We start from the raw sequence: 14,420 nt of genomic DNA, 5'->3' as shown, positions 1-14,420 counted from the left end.
AAGAAGGAACTGAGGAGCGGCCGGGTCGGCAGGGGCATATATACGGTGCCGCAAAGGCGCCACGCCAGGGGGCGCCTGCCGACCCGCCGGGTGTTGCTAGGGGAAAATTCTTCCGACGAACGTGCACGCGGCGCGCGCACACCTACTTGGAATGAATATGAGCAAGCACTCGAAGAAGAAGTGGGTATTCACCCACGAAAGCTCATGCTCCAAAATGTCTGTTAGTCTATAAGGTGCCACAGGATTCTCTGCTGCTTTTACAGATCCAGACTAACACGGCTACTCCTCTGATACTTTCTTTGAATCCATATTTATAATATCTTCACACAGAAAGCAAGCTGACAGTGTCTCTACTCACATGGGCTTTTCTTTTGATAAGAATGAGTGTGGAATCCACTTTGAGTCTGTGACCTCAGGTCATTACCACAATGGCCATTTGCTTTGGAAGTCCTTCATTAGCATTTCACAAGATTTTTCTGATGAGTTATTTAATCACAGGGTATACACCATGTAAATGTTTGCCATTATATTATAACAGGAACAGATAAGTGAAAACAATACAAGTGATGTTACATTAGTTTTCATGAAGTTTAAACATCTGAATACACACATATATATTACTCACTTTGATCTATACTAATACACAAGCAAATTAGCCTATGGCCCCAGTCTGACCTGGTTTGCCAGCATCACACCCTGTCTCTAAATAGTAAATATTTATCCCAAAGAACTTTATGGAAGTGCAACCTGCTGCGGTGTGCTGGAAGAGTCTAATTTACTTTGTTAGGACTTGGAAAACTGGCAGGACAGTGGGGAAAATATTGTAAATCTACTGTACAGTATAGAAAGTAAAAAAATTGAGGTTTTTTTCTAATGTGAAACATCCATTTTTAAAAGTGAATATTATGTCCAATAACAGGTCCATTGTCTTGGTGGTGAAATTGGAGCAGAAGTTTGGGAGCACCTTCTAGTTATGATTCGATGTCCATTTTTGGCTCTCTCTGCAACTATTAGTAACCCAAAACATCTTACTGAGTAAATATAATGCTTTATTTTCTTGAAAGTGCAAAATGAGTTGCCTCATTTGATTTGAATTGTTTTACTTTTTTTAATCTCTGTGTATTTTGAAGACACATCTTTAGGGCCTTAAATTGCTATCAAGCAATTTACATGATTTTGGGCTGCATACCCTGCCCCCTCTGCAGTCCCACAGAATTTTTCACCAGGAGACAATAAGAAGGGAATTCAGCACAGTTCACTGTATATAGTTTCTGGAATAACTTTCCACATTCTGTGGGCTGTGTCATGGAAGAGGATGATTTAGGTGACTTGCATTTATATAAGGGTCAATCCTTGAACTTAATGTATAAACCAAGAGGTCCATCTGGGTCAGGGAAGACAGACAATCCACATCGCAGACCCTGTAGAAGCTCGAGAGCTACTCTGTAGCTGCTATTATAACCTTAGCTGCTGCAGGGGCCTTCAGTTAGTGGATCTGTATGTTTGTGGCTCTCCAGCTCTTCCTCTTCCCCACTCATCTGGCCAAGACCCCATCTGCCAGGGTATAGGGCGGCCCTACAGGGCTGGGGTCCTAGCCTATATTAGGTGTTAAGACCCTAGCTGCAAGCTTCCCACTGCCTGCTACCCAACAGAGTGAACTTGCATCTGTTCTACTACATTCAATGATTTCCTCGTATCTGAGGAATTTAAAAGGGAAGAATTTATTCCATAATGACACAATGTCTTTTGTTCTCTTATTCTTGGTATTATTCTACTAAAAGGGATATTTTTCACAGTATTTCCAGAGTATCAGAGAAGTCTGCAGTTTGCTTTTGCTAGTTTGAAGAGTTAACAATGGTTTATTAGAATATCAAAAAAGGAATCGTTTGTGCAGGTATGTTACATTGCACTAATTTTCCAGCAAATGCATTATTTTTTGTTTAGGTGGCTACAGTCAGTAAAGAGGTACTGGCAGCATGTTGAAAGTATAAGAGAAGAAAACCTTAGATCTTCTACAACTACCAAGAAAGGAACTAAAAAACAAAGGAATATCAAGACACTAAATAAATCATATAAAGTTAAATTGGGTATGTATCAGAATGCAACATTAAAAAAACAGATTAGTCCTTTATATCTGATTTTTAAAAAGCATATGGTGAAAATCAGCAAATGTAAGTGTCTAATAAAATGAGATTTTTCAAAGGCTCTGAGTACCCACAACTACCACTGATGTCAAAGATAACTGAAGGTGCTTATCACCTTTGACAATAAGACCATTTGCTTAGATGTGTAAATTTAGGTACTCAAGTTTGAAAATGGTGGCCTTTTGGTTTTAATTTTAAACTATTATTAGATAACTTGCTTTAGATTTAGAAACTTACTGTTCTGTTTACAGTGCTTTATGGAGAGAGATACAATGATCTGGAAAAATATGTGTGTTCCCTAAAGAACAATGACTTCACAATTCATCACTATCACCCATGTGCTGCCCTAAGTGTGGACCATGTAAGTTTAATGGTATAGTAAACAAAACAATTTTTGAAATGAGCTATGAAATTATTAAGAAAACATACCTTCATGACATCTTGCAAAGAAACCAGTTTCCCTTCCCAGGTTAAAAAAAGACAGGGGTGATGCAGAAACAGGGCTTGAGCTCGTGTAGAAGGAATCATGCTGTGTCATTTTTGCAGCATTCATGTACAAAGACAAATTCTATCCTGTCTTTCTATCTCTCAAGAATGGCTACTGCAACACAAGAACCTAAGGAAGGGCAATGTAGAACAAGATGGGAAATAGTTGCCCACCAACAGGAAGATGAAGGGGGAACTCCCCCTCCTCCCACACACATACACACAGAGAAACCATAAATCCTCTCTGCTTTCCTTTTTCTGGTATTACAGATAGATAAATACGGCTTCCCTTCAGACCTGGCTTTTTCTCCACGAGAAAGTATTTTACTGTATGACTCCATGGTACAAGTCTGGGAAAACTGGCCAAGAGCTGATGTAAGCACTCATCACTTATGTATTTTCACAACTAGTCTGAGCAGTTGTTTGTAAGAGGCCGTTGCATATTTGTCAGACGATATTGTACATATTTTATAACAACATAATTTTTCTGTTACCTGTTTTTAAGGAGCTAGATCCTGAGAAGTTTACACATTTTAAAAATAAAATAGTAATCACAAAAGCAGATGCAAGAAAATATGAAGAAGAATTGAAGGAAGAGCTAAAAAATTGGATTGTACATGACAACAGAATGAAGGTAACTACAATGATCAAGTTATGTGACATTCTTCTCAGGTATGACTAGAAAGCTAGATTTAATACAAAGCAATTATAGTTCCCTCAGTTAGAGAGTTAATGTATGTCATTTTTAAAAGCAGATTTTAATTCAAGTGTAAAAATTATGACTATTTTTGGAACTTTTTAGGTTTTTGATTTCCAAATACCATATTACTTAGGTTTTTCTGAACTTGACAACTTGATCTTAATCTGAGTGTCTGGCAAGTTATGGACTAGATTTTGCAGATATATTGATGAATGGTGATCTTGATGGTCTTCTAGGCTTTAGAAAAATCTCAGGGTTTACACTAACACTAAACATGATTATCAAGAGACTTATTGGCAAAAGGTCAGGAAAATATATAACACAGTAGAGTAGAACTCCACAGTCTGTGTAGTACTTGGTAGATTTGAGAGTTAGTTATAACTTTGTCCATTTTAATGAGTATGGCTCTAACTACTTTGTTGACAAGGTCTGTACACAGGGCCGGTGCAATCTATTAGGCTACCTAGGCGATTGCCTAGGGCGCTAGGATTTGGGGGGCGGCATTTTCTTCAGTGGTGACTGCGGCGGCTGGATGTTTGGCCGCCCTGGTCACCACCGGCATTTAGATGGAAGGAGCTGGGGCAGGGGGGCGTGGAGAGGGCCGCCTGCAGCAAGTAACGGGGGTGGCCCTCCCTGCCCCTGCCCCGCCTCTTCCCCGAGCAGGCTGTCGCTGCTTCACTTCTCCTGCCTCCCAGGCTTGTGGTGCCAATCAGCTTAGGCGCCGCAAGCCTAGGAGGTGGGAGAAGTGAAGTAGCGACGGTGTGCTCGGGGAGGAGGCGGAGCAGGGATGAGCTGGGGCGGGCAGCTGCAGCACGGCTCCCTGGGCTGGGGGGAGCTGCCACGGGGGGCGCCTCAGGGTGGAGGGGGGTGAGGAGCTGCTGCGGGGGAGGTGCCTCAGGGGGGAGAGGAGGAAGCTGCTGCAGGGCTTGGGGAGGGGGTGGAGCAGAGGTGAGCTGGGGTGGGGAGCAGCCGCACGGAGGGGAGGTGGGGAGCAGAGGTGGGGAGCAGAGGTGAGCTGGGGTGGGGAGCTGCTGCACGGAGGGGGTGTGGGGAGCTGCCACAGGGGGGGCGCCTCAGGACATGGGGGGGTGCACAGGGAGCTGCCGCAGGGCTCGGGGGTGGGGGAGGGTGCAAGGTGGAAGTTTTGCCTAAGGCATGAAACATCCTTGCACTGGCCCTGTCTGTACAATAAAAGTTTGGTACAAATTGTACTTGTATCTGATTTCTAAGGTGCTTTTGATTATTAATGTGCATAATTCCTTTCTTCCTCCTGCCTTCTGGTTCTCTTTTAAAAATATTTAAAAATTTCAAAACCTGTTCTTTTAACAAACAGAAATTTTGTGCTAAGCAGTCTGTTATCCCACCTACAACATCTTGAGATGCAGTGTAATCCCATTACTTACCAAACTCAAGGTTGTAGTCAGGCTAGAACTGATAATCATTTTTATATAACAAAAACCTGCAGCCTTATTAAAAAGGTACTTCAGAATGAAACTTGTGCACTCTTCATCTAATCATTATCTCTGTTTCTAGGCCAGCAGGGTGCTGAAGTTACTCAAACCTCATCCTCCCTATTGTTCAGAAAAAGACATGAAGGACAATTTCCCATGTTTTGTTGAAAAACTAAGACAGATGGATAAACTGCCTGCACTGTTTTTTCTGTAAGTCACACAAATGCAATAAAAAAAGTTTCAGTTTATATAATAGAGAAATATTGCACATAATATTGCATGAAATATTGTACATAGGCTTAAATTACAGGAAGGGAGATTTAGGTTAGACATTAGGAAAAAGAACTTGAACAAATTACCTAGGGAAGTTGTGGGATCTCTGCCATTGGAGGCTTTTAAGAACAGGGTAGACAAATACCTGTCAAGGATGGTCTAGATGAGATGTGAGCAAACTATGGCCTGCGGGATCGTCCTGCCCGGCCCCTAAGCTCCCGGCCAGGGAACCTAGTCCCCAGCCCCTCCCCTGCTGTCCCCTCTTCCCTGCAGCCATGCCCCTGCATGGGCCGCACTCTGGACTGCAGCTCCAGCTGGGCAGCATGGGAAGCACAGCTGGCTCTGGCTGGGTGTCGAGGCTGCCAGCTCCTGCTGCTGGTAAGAGAGCAGGGGATTCTAGGGGGCAGTCAGGGAGAGGGGACGGTTGGATGGGGTAGAGATTCTGGGAGGGCGGTCAGGGGATGAGGAACAGGGAGGGATGGGAGTGGGAGTCTTGGGGGGGCCTGTCAGGGGGCGGGGATGTGGATAGGGGTTGAGAGGGCAGTTGGGGGACAGGAAGCAGGGGAGGTTGGATAAGGGGGTGGGATCCCGGGGCGGAGTTGGAGTGGGGGGTCCCGGGAGAGGGTGGTCAGGGGACGAGGAGCAGAGGGCAGTTGGATAAGAAATGGGAGTCCCGGGGGGGAAGGGGACTGTCCAGAGGCAGGGGTGTGGAGAGGTGTTGGGGCAGTCAAGGGACAGGAAGCAGGGGTTGGATGGGTTGGGGGTTCTGAGAGGGGCAGTCAGGAGGAGGGAAGTGGGAGAGGGTGGATAGGGGCAGGGGCCAGGCTGTTTGGGGAGGCACAGCCTTTCCTACCCGGCTCTCCATACATATATTCCTGCCTCAGCGCAGGTGACTAGACTAGTATTCCTGCCTCAGCGCAGGTGACTAGACTAGGTGACATACTGAGACCTTCCAGACCTACATTTCTATGATAATCAAAGAAAATGTCATGAATCCAAGGAATCTACCAAGGTATAGCAGTATTACAGAACATGTAATTGGCATAGAATAGTTCTCCCATTAAATCTGAAATATTTTAGACTCTAAAAATAATCACTCTTTAACCCTTTTGCCACAAGTCCATCACACATGTAAGTGAATAGCATGATATTGTACCTAACTGTGTTGAGAAGCTTCTGTTTTTATGACAAGTTGTTGGGTGTGGCTGGAGTGTTTAAAGGGTCACTTTTTACAGTGTAAGGAAGAGCTCTGAATGCTTGTTGCAGCTAACAATAAGTACAGAGTTGTGGGCTGTCAGTTTGTAAAATTAAAATAAAAAACAAACAAAAAACAAACAAGCAGCTCTCTTTGGCTAATATGAAGACCCAGTACACCTTCCCTGTAAATTCTCAAAACTGATAATTTATAGAAAAAGTCATTGCTATTTATTAAATGTATTTTTAATTAAAAGATTGTTTACATTCATGAAACTATTTCCACAGATTTCCTTTCTTAGATGGCCTGAGACACTATGTTATATTAAAAAGTAGTTAGTCTAAATGGGTCAGGAAACCTCATAGCCTATGCAATATTGTACTTCGAAGCTGTATAGATGTGTGAGTTCCTGCATATATTCAGTTCTTGGGGATTTTTCTTTTTTACCTGCCACTAAATCTCTAAACGTAGTGGTTTTAACTAGATTTCTACCATTATCCTTTTCAAGCTCCAACTCTTCTCTATTTGGATTTTGGTTTAGATATTTCAAAATATTAAAAGAAGATATGTTGTTGCTTCTGCTGTCTTCCTAAGCACTCATTCTGAGTCAAGATGGCTAATGACAAGTCAGGTTGTAAATTCATCTCACATCCTCACAGGATCTCTCTCTTGGATAAGGTGTATATTGGTGTGGGAGAAAAGGGCACTGACAAAAAGTGCCCAGCCTGTTCCTTTTCTCTCACGTCGTTACTATACTATACTCATCACACTATCTGAACACTTTGACCATGGCATTGTTCACTCTTTATAGTCAGGATGAATAAAACAGATGGCAAAAGTTCTCTTAAAATAGGAATGGTCTTGACTTTCATTCACAAAGCCTTGACTTTGGCTTCAATGCCTTGTTGGTTTTCTGATCTGTTGCCTCAGATAATGTGAATCAAATATGCATCTGCCTTATCAGTTCTGATGCACAGGAAAGAGAATGAAGAGGTCCTTGAATCTAAAGGCTCAGCCATAAAGATCCAGTTTTGAGGCAGCCTGGGTGTCCTTGGGTGAATTCCTGGAGCAGCAGCTTTCAGCTCCATCACTACTAGTATCAGTACTTTCAGTTTGGGGTCATACCTTGGCATTTCTGTCTGGACACATAGCTTCTGTGATGGGGGTCTACAAAACATTGGCAGGAAAGTGCTGAGAATCCTCCCTGTCTGCAGACAGACAAACTAGTCATGCCCCAGCTCAGCTGTGAGAAATATCAGTTAGGGAAGGAAATACCAACAAATGTGATGACTAATGAGGGAAAGCCTAATTATATAGAGGGAGGAACAGGAAGAAGAGCATGGGATTGCTACGGAATAATAATTCTCTATAGCAGCGATTCTAAAAAACTGTAGCAACTGGAAGACCCCCATTTTTATTTAAAATTTTTCATGGATGTTGGCCTGATTGGGAAGTTCTTTTAGAAGCCTTTTTCTTTCTATAGAGGATATGTTTCCTTACACTTTCCTCTTTTTTCTTTGCTTCTTTGAATGTGAGCAATGTGAGATTGTGCATGATCCTTCACAATCATACCCAATGCTGAAATGTGTAGCATGGCTACACAAAGTTTGATAGATACCTTTACCTTGACCCAGCACTCATCTCTTGATTAGGAAGCTATACCAGACACCCATTTCATGAAGGTGCAGTACATTACCTTTTCTGGTTATTCCAAGGGTGCAGCTCTGTAGCACCAGTTTCATAGGGAGAAAACTATGTTTCTTTCACAGATTGATACCTGCCCTCCCTCCTGTCTGTATGCTTCAGAATCTAAATTCTGGGAAGACAGATAAGAAATCAGGGTGGCAGGATCTTGCATCTAATTAGAATCTTGCTCAGAATATGGCTTTGCACATTCACTGAGACATATGACTCCAGCCAGGATAGTTGGCCATCTTTATACATTAAGAAGGGGAAACAGCACAAAGATATTCCTGCACGAATGCATGCACAACTGCACTCTACAATATGTAGAGGCAATTTATTTGAGAAATACAGTTACTACTAAGTTACCTAGTTTTTAAAATCTATTTTAAAGATTCGACATTAAAAAGGTGGAAAACTGGGCTGAAAATATAAATAACAATCTGGAGAAGAAGCAAAAGAGTAAACAAATACCAAAGACTGAAAGGCAAATACATTTGCTAACAAATAGATTGAAAAAAATGGAAAAGTCGATGCAGAAGAATCAGACTGTGTAAGTATTACTTGCATTTGAATCTACTGAAACGATTTCTATTAGATTCATTGTTTAACCACATCTATATGAAAGAGACCTTTCTAAACTAAAAAAAATTTGATTTTTCTCTTATTCCCCTTCTACCTGTAGTCTTTCTCTAGGACTGTCAAAAAAAAAACTAGCCAAGGTTTCAAAGAACGTTCTTTAAAAAAATATAATGCGTACTTGCCTACCTCTCCAGAGAGCCCGTGAGCACAGCCTAGCTCCTTGATTGTGCAAAAAAAGACAGTTTTTATATTTTCCCCAGCATGCCCTATTGAGGCTAGGATTATAGTCTGGCTGCTCAAGTGCACTAAATATCCCAGGTTCAGAGAGAGAGAGGGATGGAGTGGTTGGAACCACCAGGAGTCAGTCAGAGTCAGTCTGATCCCTCATCATTAAGGGTATGCAGTGCTTAATGTGTAATGAAAGATGTGTCGGGGCTCAAGCATCATACTGGCAGCTGAGCAACGTTTCAGGGATGTTCCTCTGACAGCAGTGGCGTTGAGTGGAGGTAGAATGTTGCACTGCTGCTTGAATCTCTTACACACAGAAAAGAAGTGATGTGGCAAGTTCAGGGGTGATGGGGCTATAAACTGGCAAGCCTAGAGGTACTAGGCTATGAATCGCCAAGCCTAGAGATGCCCAGGCTCAGCCTCAGCACAAATTAAATACTGAGGGTATGTCTACCCTACAGCAACATAGCTCCAGTGCTTATCCTTCCTACATTGATGAAAGGAGTTTTTTTAATCAGTGGAGTATATCCACCTCTCCTTGAGGTGGTAGTTAGGTTGACAGAAGAATTCTTCCATCAACTTAGCTGCGGGGGTTAGGTTGACCTACCTGCATTGCACAGGGTGTGAAGTTTTTCACAGCCCTGAGTGATGTCCCAAGGGTAATGTAATTTTTAGATGTAAACCAGGCCTAACATGTGTGGAGACCAGAGTTCCAGCTCACTCTAGTCAGAGCTCTGTTCTTGGGCCCTAAACCAGAGTTAGTAGTTTAGATTTTCCTCAAACTCCATGTTAATTTTCCAAGACCACTTTCTCACCCCCATTGACTGTATCCCCTGTGCATCATTTATTTCTTAGGAGAAAAATCCTGGAATGGGCTAGGACTGATCCCTGGAGAGTTCCTTCAGCATCCTTAAAGGACCACCCTGTTACGCAAAAAACATTTTCTTCCTGATTTTTCAGGTGTATCAGACCAAATTCATACAAAAACTAAATACAAATCAAAACTGAATACAAGTTGGAGCGTACAATTTTTTGCCCACCTGTGGTACCTCAAGGCTCTGCCCTCATATCGTTTTTCAGTTGAGTCAGAAGTGGAGTGTTTGACCAACACATTCATATTTTTTCATAGACCTAATCCTGCTCCACTGGCATCAGTGGGAATTCTGCCATTGAGCTCAGCAGCAATAGATCCTGTGTCTGAAAACAAACATCAGCCTGATGGTCTATTATGTACAATCTGGCAGAAGGATTGGTGTGGTGGGAATATCTCAAAACAAAAACAAATAATAAAATGTAGTGAACTTTTAAAACACCGATTGCAGATTTTCTTAGATAAAAGTTCAAACTAACAACTAATGTGTATTTTGTATAGTGACATGAAAATTACATCAAGTAAAACTGATAAAATGATACTTGAGGAGGCTGAACATGGAAATTTGATGGAAAAACTTGGGAAGATAACTGAAATCCCTCCGGATTGCACCTATGCAAATAGCCAAGCTGTTGATACAGACGTAAGAAAAAAGCAAAAGTGCTGCTAATTCTACATTTCAATAATAAATGCTGGGCCCTGAGAAAGAACTTATTCTGCAAAGGTTCTTCTATTTCCTTCATCAGTGTAGTATCTGAGCACTTTCCAGTAGTCTTTAAAAGATGTGACTAACATCTGTCATGTATGATTGGTTCTCTCTCTCATTGTCTTCCTAGGGGGAGAATTGTGTGCAGTGTAGCCTCTAAAGTTATGTTTCTTTAAATGTACTGTTGATACATGTTTGCTAGAGAAGACAAGGTGAAAGAAGTGCACCTTGCACTTGGAATGGAATGTGGTGAGGTTTGTGATGGCCTGTAGCTCCCTGTGGGCATGTATTCCAAAGTCTGAGACTGGCTTCTGAGAAAACTCCATCTCCTGCATAGACAAGCTTTATTCTTGTGTTGGAGAGTTCCATTGTGCCTAAGAAGTAGAGCTGTGAGCCATGGTCCTCATCCCAAAGATTTAGATGATTTTTTAGATTTCTTAAGCCCAGGCTAATCCACTGACGATTAGTACCGAGACCTTGAATTTCGCTTGATGTTCTATGGAAAGCCAATGTAGAGAGTGGAAGACAGGTCCAATTTGCTCAGGATAGTCAGTGTTGCTGAGTATTTTCTACTAGCTGGAATTTCCTAAGGGTAATGGCTTCATGTCCAAGTATATTGCATTGCTGCTTTACTTTTATTGGTAAAACAATTATAAGGGTAATTAAATATTAATCAAAATGAAACACTGTATCTAAGATTAATTGCCCCCTTTTACTTTGAAAATTAATATGTTTAAATGTACGTGCTATATATTTCAAAAATACATCTCAGAGTCTGAAATTCTCCCCACCATTAGTTACTAGAAAACTTAAAATCAATCTGTCTTGATTGCTATTAGATATTAGCTTTCTTAGACTTAAAAATGTATTTGCCTACTTTAAAATATATATGCCACACACAAACATCTACTTATCCCCCAGCTGGTTTCTTGTTGGCCCTGATTTCATTTTAGGGACTACAAGTTGACACTTTTTCCATCTACTTTTTACCTTAACTCAAGATCAATTTCAGATAGCCATACTCATGTTGAGTAACACTGTATACCCTATTGGATTCAGTGGACTAATGGAGGAGTAAGGTACTATTCAATGAATAAGAGTGGCAGAATGTAGCTGTTTATCTATTTGTTATTGCTTGATTTTCTATGCTGGAAACAATGTTACAGTGATGAGCACCATAGAAATTTCGGCCATTTTACTCATATCAAGTAGTACCTGAAATCAATTAAAAAGCTCACTTAGGTAAATTTTACTCCATGTAAAGATGGAAGAATCAATTGCTTGAACTGCAAAAAAACCCAAAAACCATGACTAAATTCAATGAATCAGATCTCAGAAAAGAGATTTACCCAATGTGTTATTTGGTTTGAAATGTGTCACTGGCAGCCCACAGGATTATCTCTAACCCAAGCAGTGTTTTAGTCTACATCTGCATCTCTTGCACATTGTTAGTAACAGATTTTCTATTGAGAGTACTGGTTGGCCAAAGCAGGCAATTTTAGGACAATGCATTACTCAATTGTATTCCATTCTGGCACTGGCTTAAATGAATGTAAATAAAAATGAAAAATATCTTTGAAATTTTTCATTTTCTTAGATTTTGCAGAAGGTGATTGATCGAGTGAAGTTCATGAAAACAAATACAACACTGAAAACACTGGCACTGAGAGGAATTGGATATCATCATGCTTCTGTGTCACAAAGAGGAAGGCAGTTGGTGGAGATGCTCTTCAGGATGGGATTTATCCAGGTTCATCGTTTTTCACAGATTTTTTTTTAAGTATACAACAGTATCTGCTTTGAGAATTAAATATTTTTACATGTAATGATCTCCTTTGAGTATGCGTTCACTTACTGAGGGCAAATGTAAGTGCAAGCACAATCTCTACAAAATGTACATTAAATGTGTTCCTTAGTAAACAAATTGAATGGCATATCTATGCAGTTTACCAGACTGACACCATTTTAGAATACCTAAGATAAAATACAATAGACTCTTAGACCCTAATCCTGCAAATACTTACATTTACATGCATTTCTCCATGTGAATAAAGTTAAGCATAAATATAGATATTAGCAGGATCAGGGCCTTGTTTTGTATGTCTTTCAATATAAATTGTTTAAAATACTTTACAGTGTTTAATAATAAAATACTTGGCTCTTTCATACAAACTTATTTGAAGATCCGAAACTGCTCAAATTTTTTTAAGATAAAGATAAGCATGGTAAGTAAGATTGAGATACTGAGATAGAAAAGTCAATTAACTTTTTGTGAGAGCCAAGACAAGCCTTCTGCACCTCCCCACACCAAAAAAACCCAAACGAACAGCAACTACACACCAAACCGTAATTAAAACAATGTGCAAACAGGGCACAACAAGACAGAAGAAGCCACATAAAAATGGACAAAATACGTTAGGGTAAGCAATTATGACTTATCATTGAGGGAAGAACCAAGTTGTACATTAACCGTTGAAGGCATTATGCTGTTAATAATTTAAAAAATCCAAATAAAAATGAAAGTGACAGCAGTAATCCTTTACTTGTGTAGCAGTGATTTTCCACAGCTGCTCCATATTGTCTGTTCACCAGTCAGGATCATTTCTCTTCCCTCTTTCACTTGTTGAGCTACTGCTTGTACCTAATTTACTCTGTTTATAATTCCATCATTTCAAGGATGGAGTACCTGTTGTGGGTACCTGTCATCATCTTTGCCTGGAAGTAATAATGTACAGAGGTGAATTAATTTTCTATTTAGCATTTCTATCTTTAAGGCTATCAGAATGGAAACACATGTTTATAAATATAATTTTCAATACTTATGTTTATTTTCCTAGGTGGTTACAGCTACTGGAACACTGGCTTTAGGAATCAACATGCCATGTAAATCGGTTGTCTTCACACAGAATTCTGTGTATTTGGATGCTCTGAACTATAGACAGGTATTGAAATACACAGCCAGTTTAACTAACACACACATCTGTACACACATACATAAATTTAGACAGAAAAGTTTTGGACAGCTATATATGTGTACATATAAAAAGCTGGTCAAAATATTTCTGTCTAAAAAGTTTGATGAAAAAGGGAAAACACACACCACACATGAAGATTTTAGGCATATGATTAGGGCCCTACCAAATTCACAGCCATGAAAAACGCATCACGGACCATAAAATCTGGTTTCCCCCTGTGATATCTGGTCTATTGGCACTCCACCACCATCCAACCAAACTAAGTGGGCTCAAATTCCAAGATGGACAAGACTCAGTTCTACACTTCTGACAGGTTTTCCTTATACAAAAATATCACTACTTTAAAAAATGGAATATCAGAAAAATAGAACTTTGTACCACTATCAGCTTCCCAAGGAATACCAACATTTGCATCCACCAGAAGGTCCTGAGGTATCTGACCTTAAAATATCATGATTCTGGGTACCAAGAAGCTATTTGAGAGGTTTATTAAATTTGCCTCTAAGGCCTGAAAGTTGGACTCATGGTTAAGGCACCTGGCTTGACAGGTGAAAAGGATACAAAAATAGTCCCAATAAAATATTAAAATTGTAAAAGATTCTTACATCGTGTTTTGTAACATATGGTGCATATATAGAATATATGATTTATTGGCAGTAATTTGTAATGATCTGCATAATTTACACATGGTTTCATCACTGATAAACAACGTAGCAGATTTTAGACATGGCTTGGATGCATAGGGCAAAGGACAGAGAAGAATGAAAGATGACCCCCAGGTTTCAGGCTAGAGCAATAAATAGGATGGGGATGGTGTTGATGGTAAAATAAAGGGAACTGGAGAGGGCTTGAGAGACAAGCTCAGTAGTTTGGTTATGTTATGCTTAATTTCAGTGAGACATTGAAGAGGAAAGGTCAGAGAAACAGGATGAGATGCAGGACTGGAGAGGATGGAGACAACTTAGGAGTGGAGAGGTAGATTTGTAAATTGTCAGAATAGAAGCAGCAGTTTAAACTATCAGAGGGGTAGCCGTGTTAGTCTGGATCTGTAAAAGCAGCAGAGAATCCTGTGGCACCTTATAGACTAACAGACGTTTTGGAGCATGAGCTTTCGTGGGTGAATACC

General features: G+C 40.5%; 1 protein-coding gene across 1 annotated transcript in view; it reads left to right on the top strand.

The window, feature by feature from the left end:
- Positions 1-14,420, top strand: part of DDX60 (DExD/H-box helicase 60) — a 78,933-nt gene that overhangs the window by 41,305 nt on the left and 23,208 nt on the right. Inside the window, exons 19-28 of the mRNA XM_075066361.1 lie at positions 920-1,035; positions 1,945-2,087; positions 2,396-2,505; positions 2,901-3,005; positions 3,136-3,264; positions 4,864-4,991; positions 8,327-8,485; positions 10,115-10,256; positions 11,917-12,069; positions 13,157-13,261. Of these exons, the coding sequence (XP_074922462.1) occupies positions 920-1,035; positions 1,945-2,087; positions 2,396-2,505; positions 2,901-3,005; positions 3,136-3,264; positions 4,864-4,991; positions 8,327-8,485; positions 10,115-10,256; positions 11,917-12,069; positions 13,157-13,261 (1,290 nt within the window). The remainder of the gene's footprint in view (positions 1-919; positions 1,036-1,944; positions 2,088-2,395; positions 2,506-2,900; positions 3,006-3,135; positions 3,265-4,863; positions 4,992-8,326; positions 8,486-10,114; positions 10,257-11,916; positions 12,070-13,156; positions 13,262-14,420) is intronic.

The sequence above is a fragment of the Chelonoidis abingdonii genome, chromosome 5 (genome assembly GCF_003597395.2).
Source record: "Chelonoidis abingdonii isolate Lonesome George chromosome 5, CheloAbing_2.0, whole genome shotgun sequence".
Taxonomy (NCBI): domain Eukaryota; kingdom Metazoa; phylum Chordata; order Testudines; family Testudinidae; genus Chelonoidis; species Chelonoidis abingdonii.
Note: the sequence above shows the minus strand (reverse complement) of the source record. Positions and strands in the feature narration are given on the sequence as shown.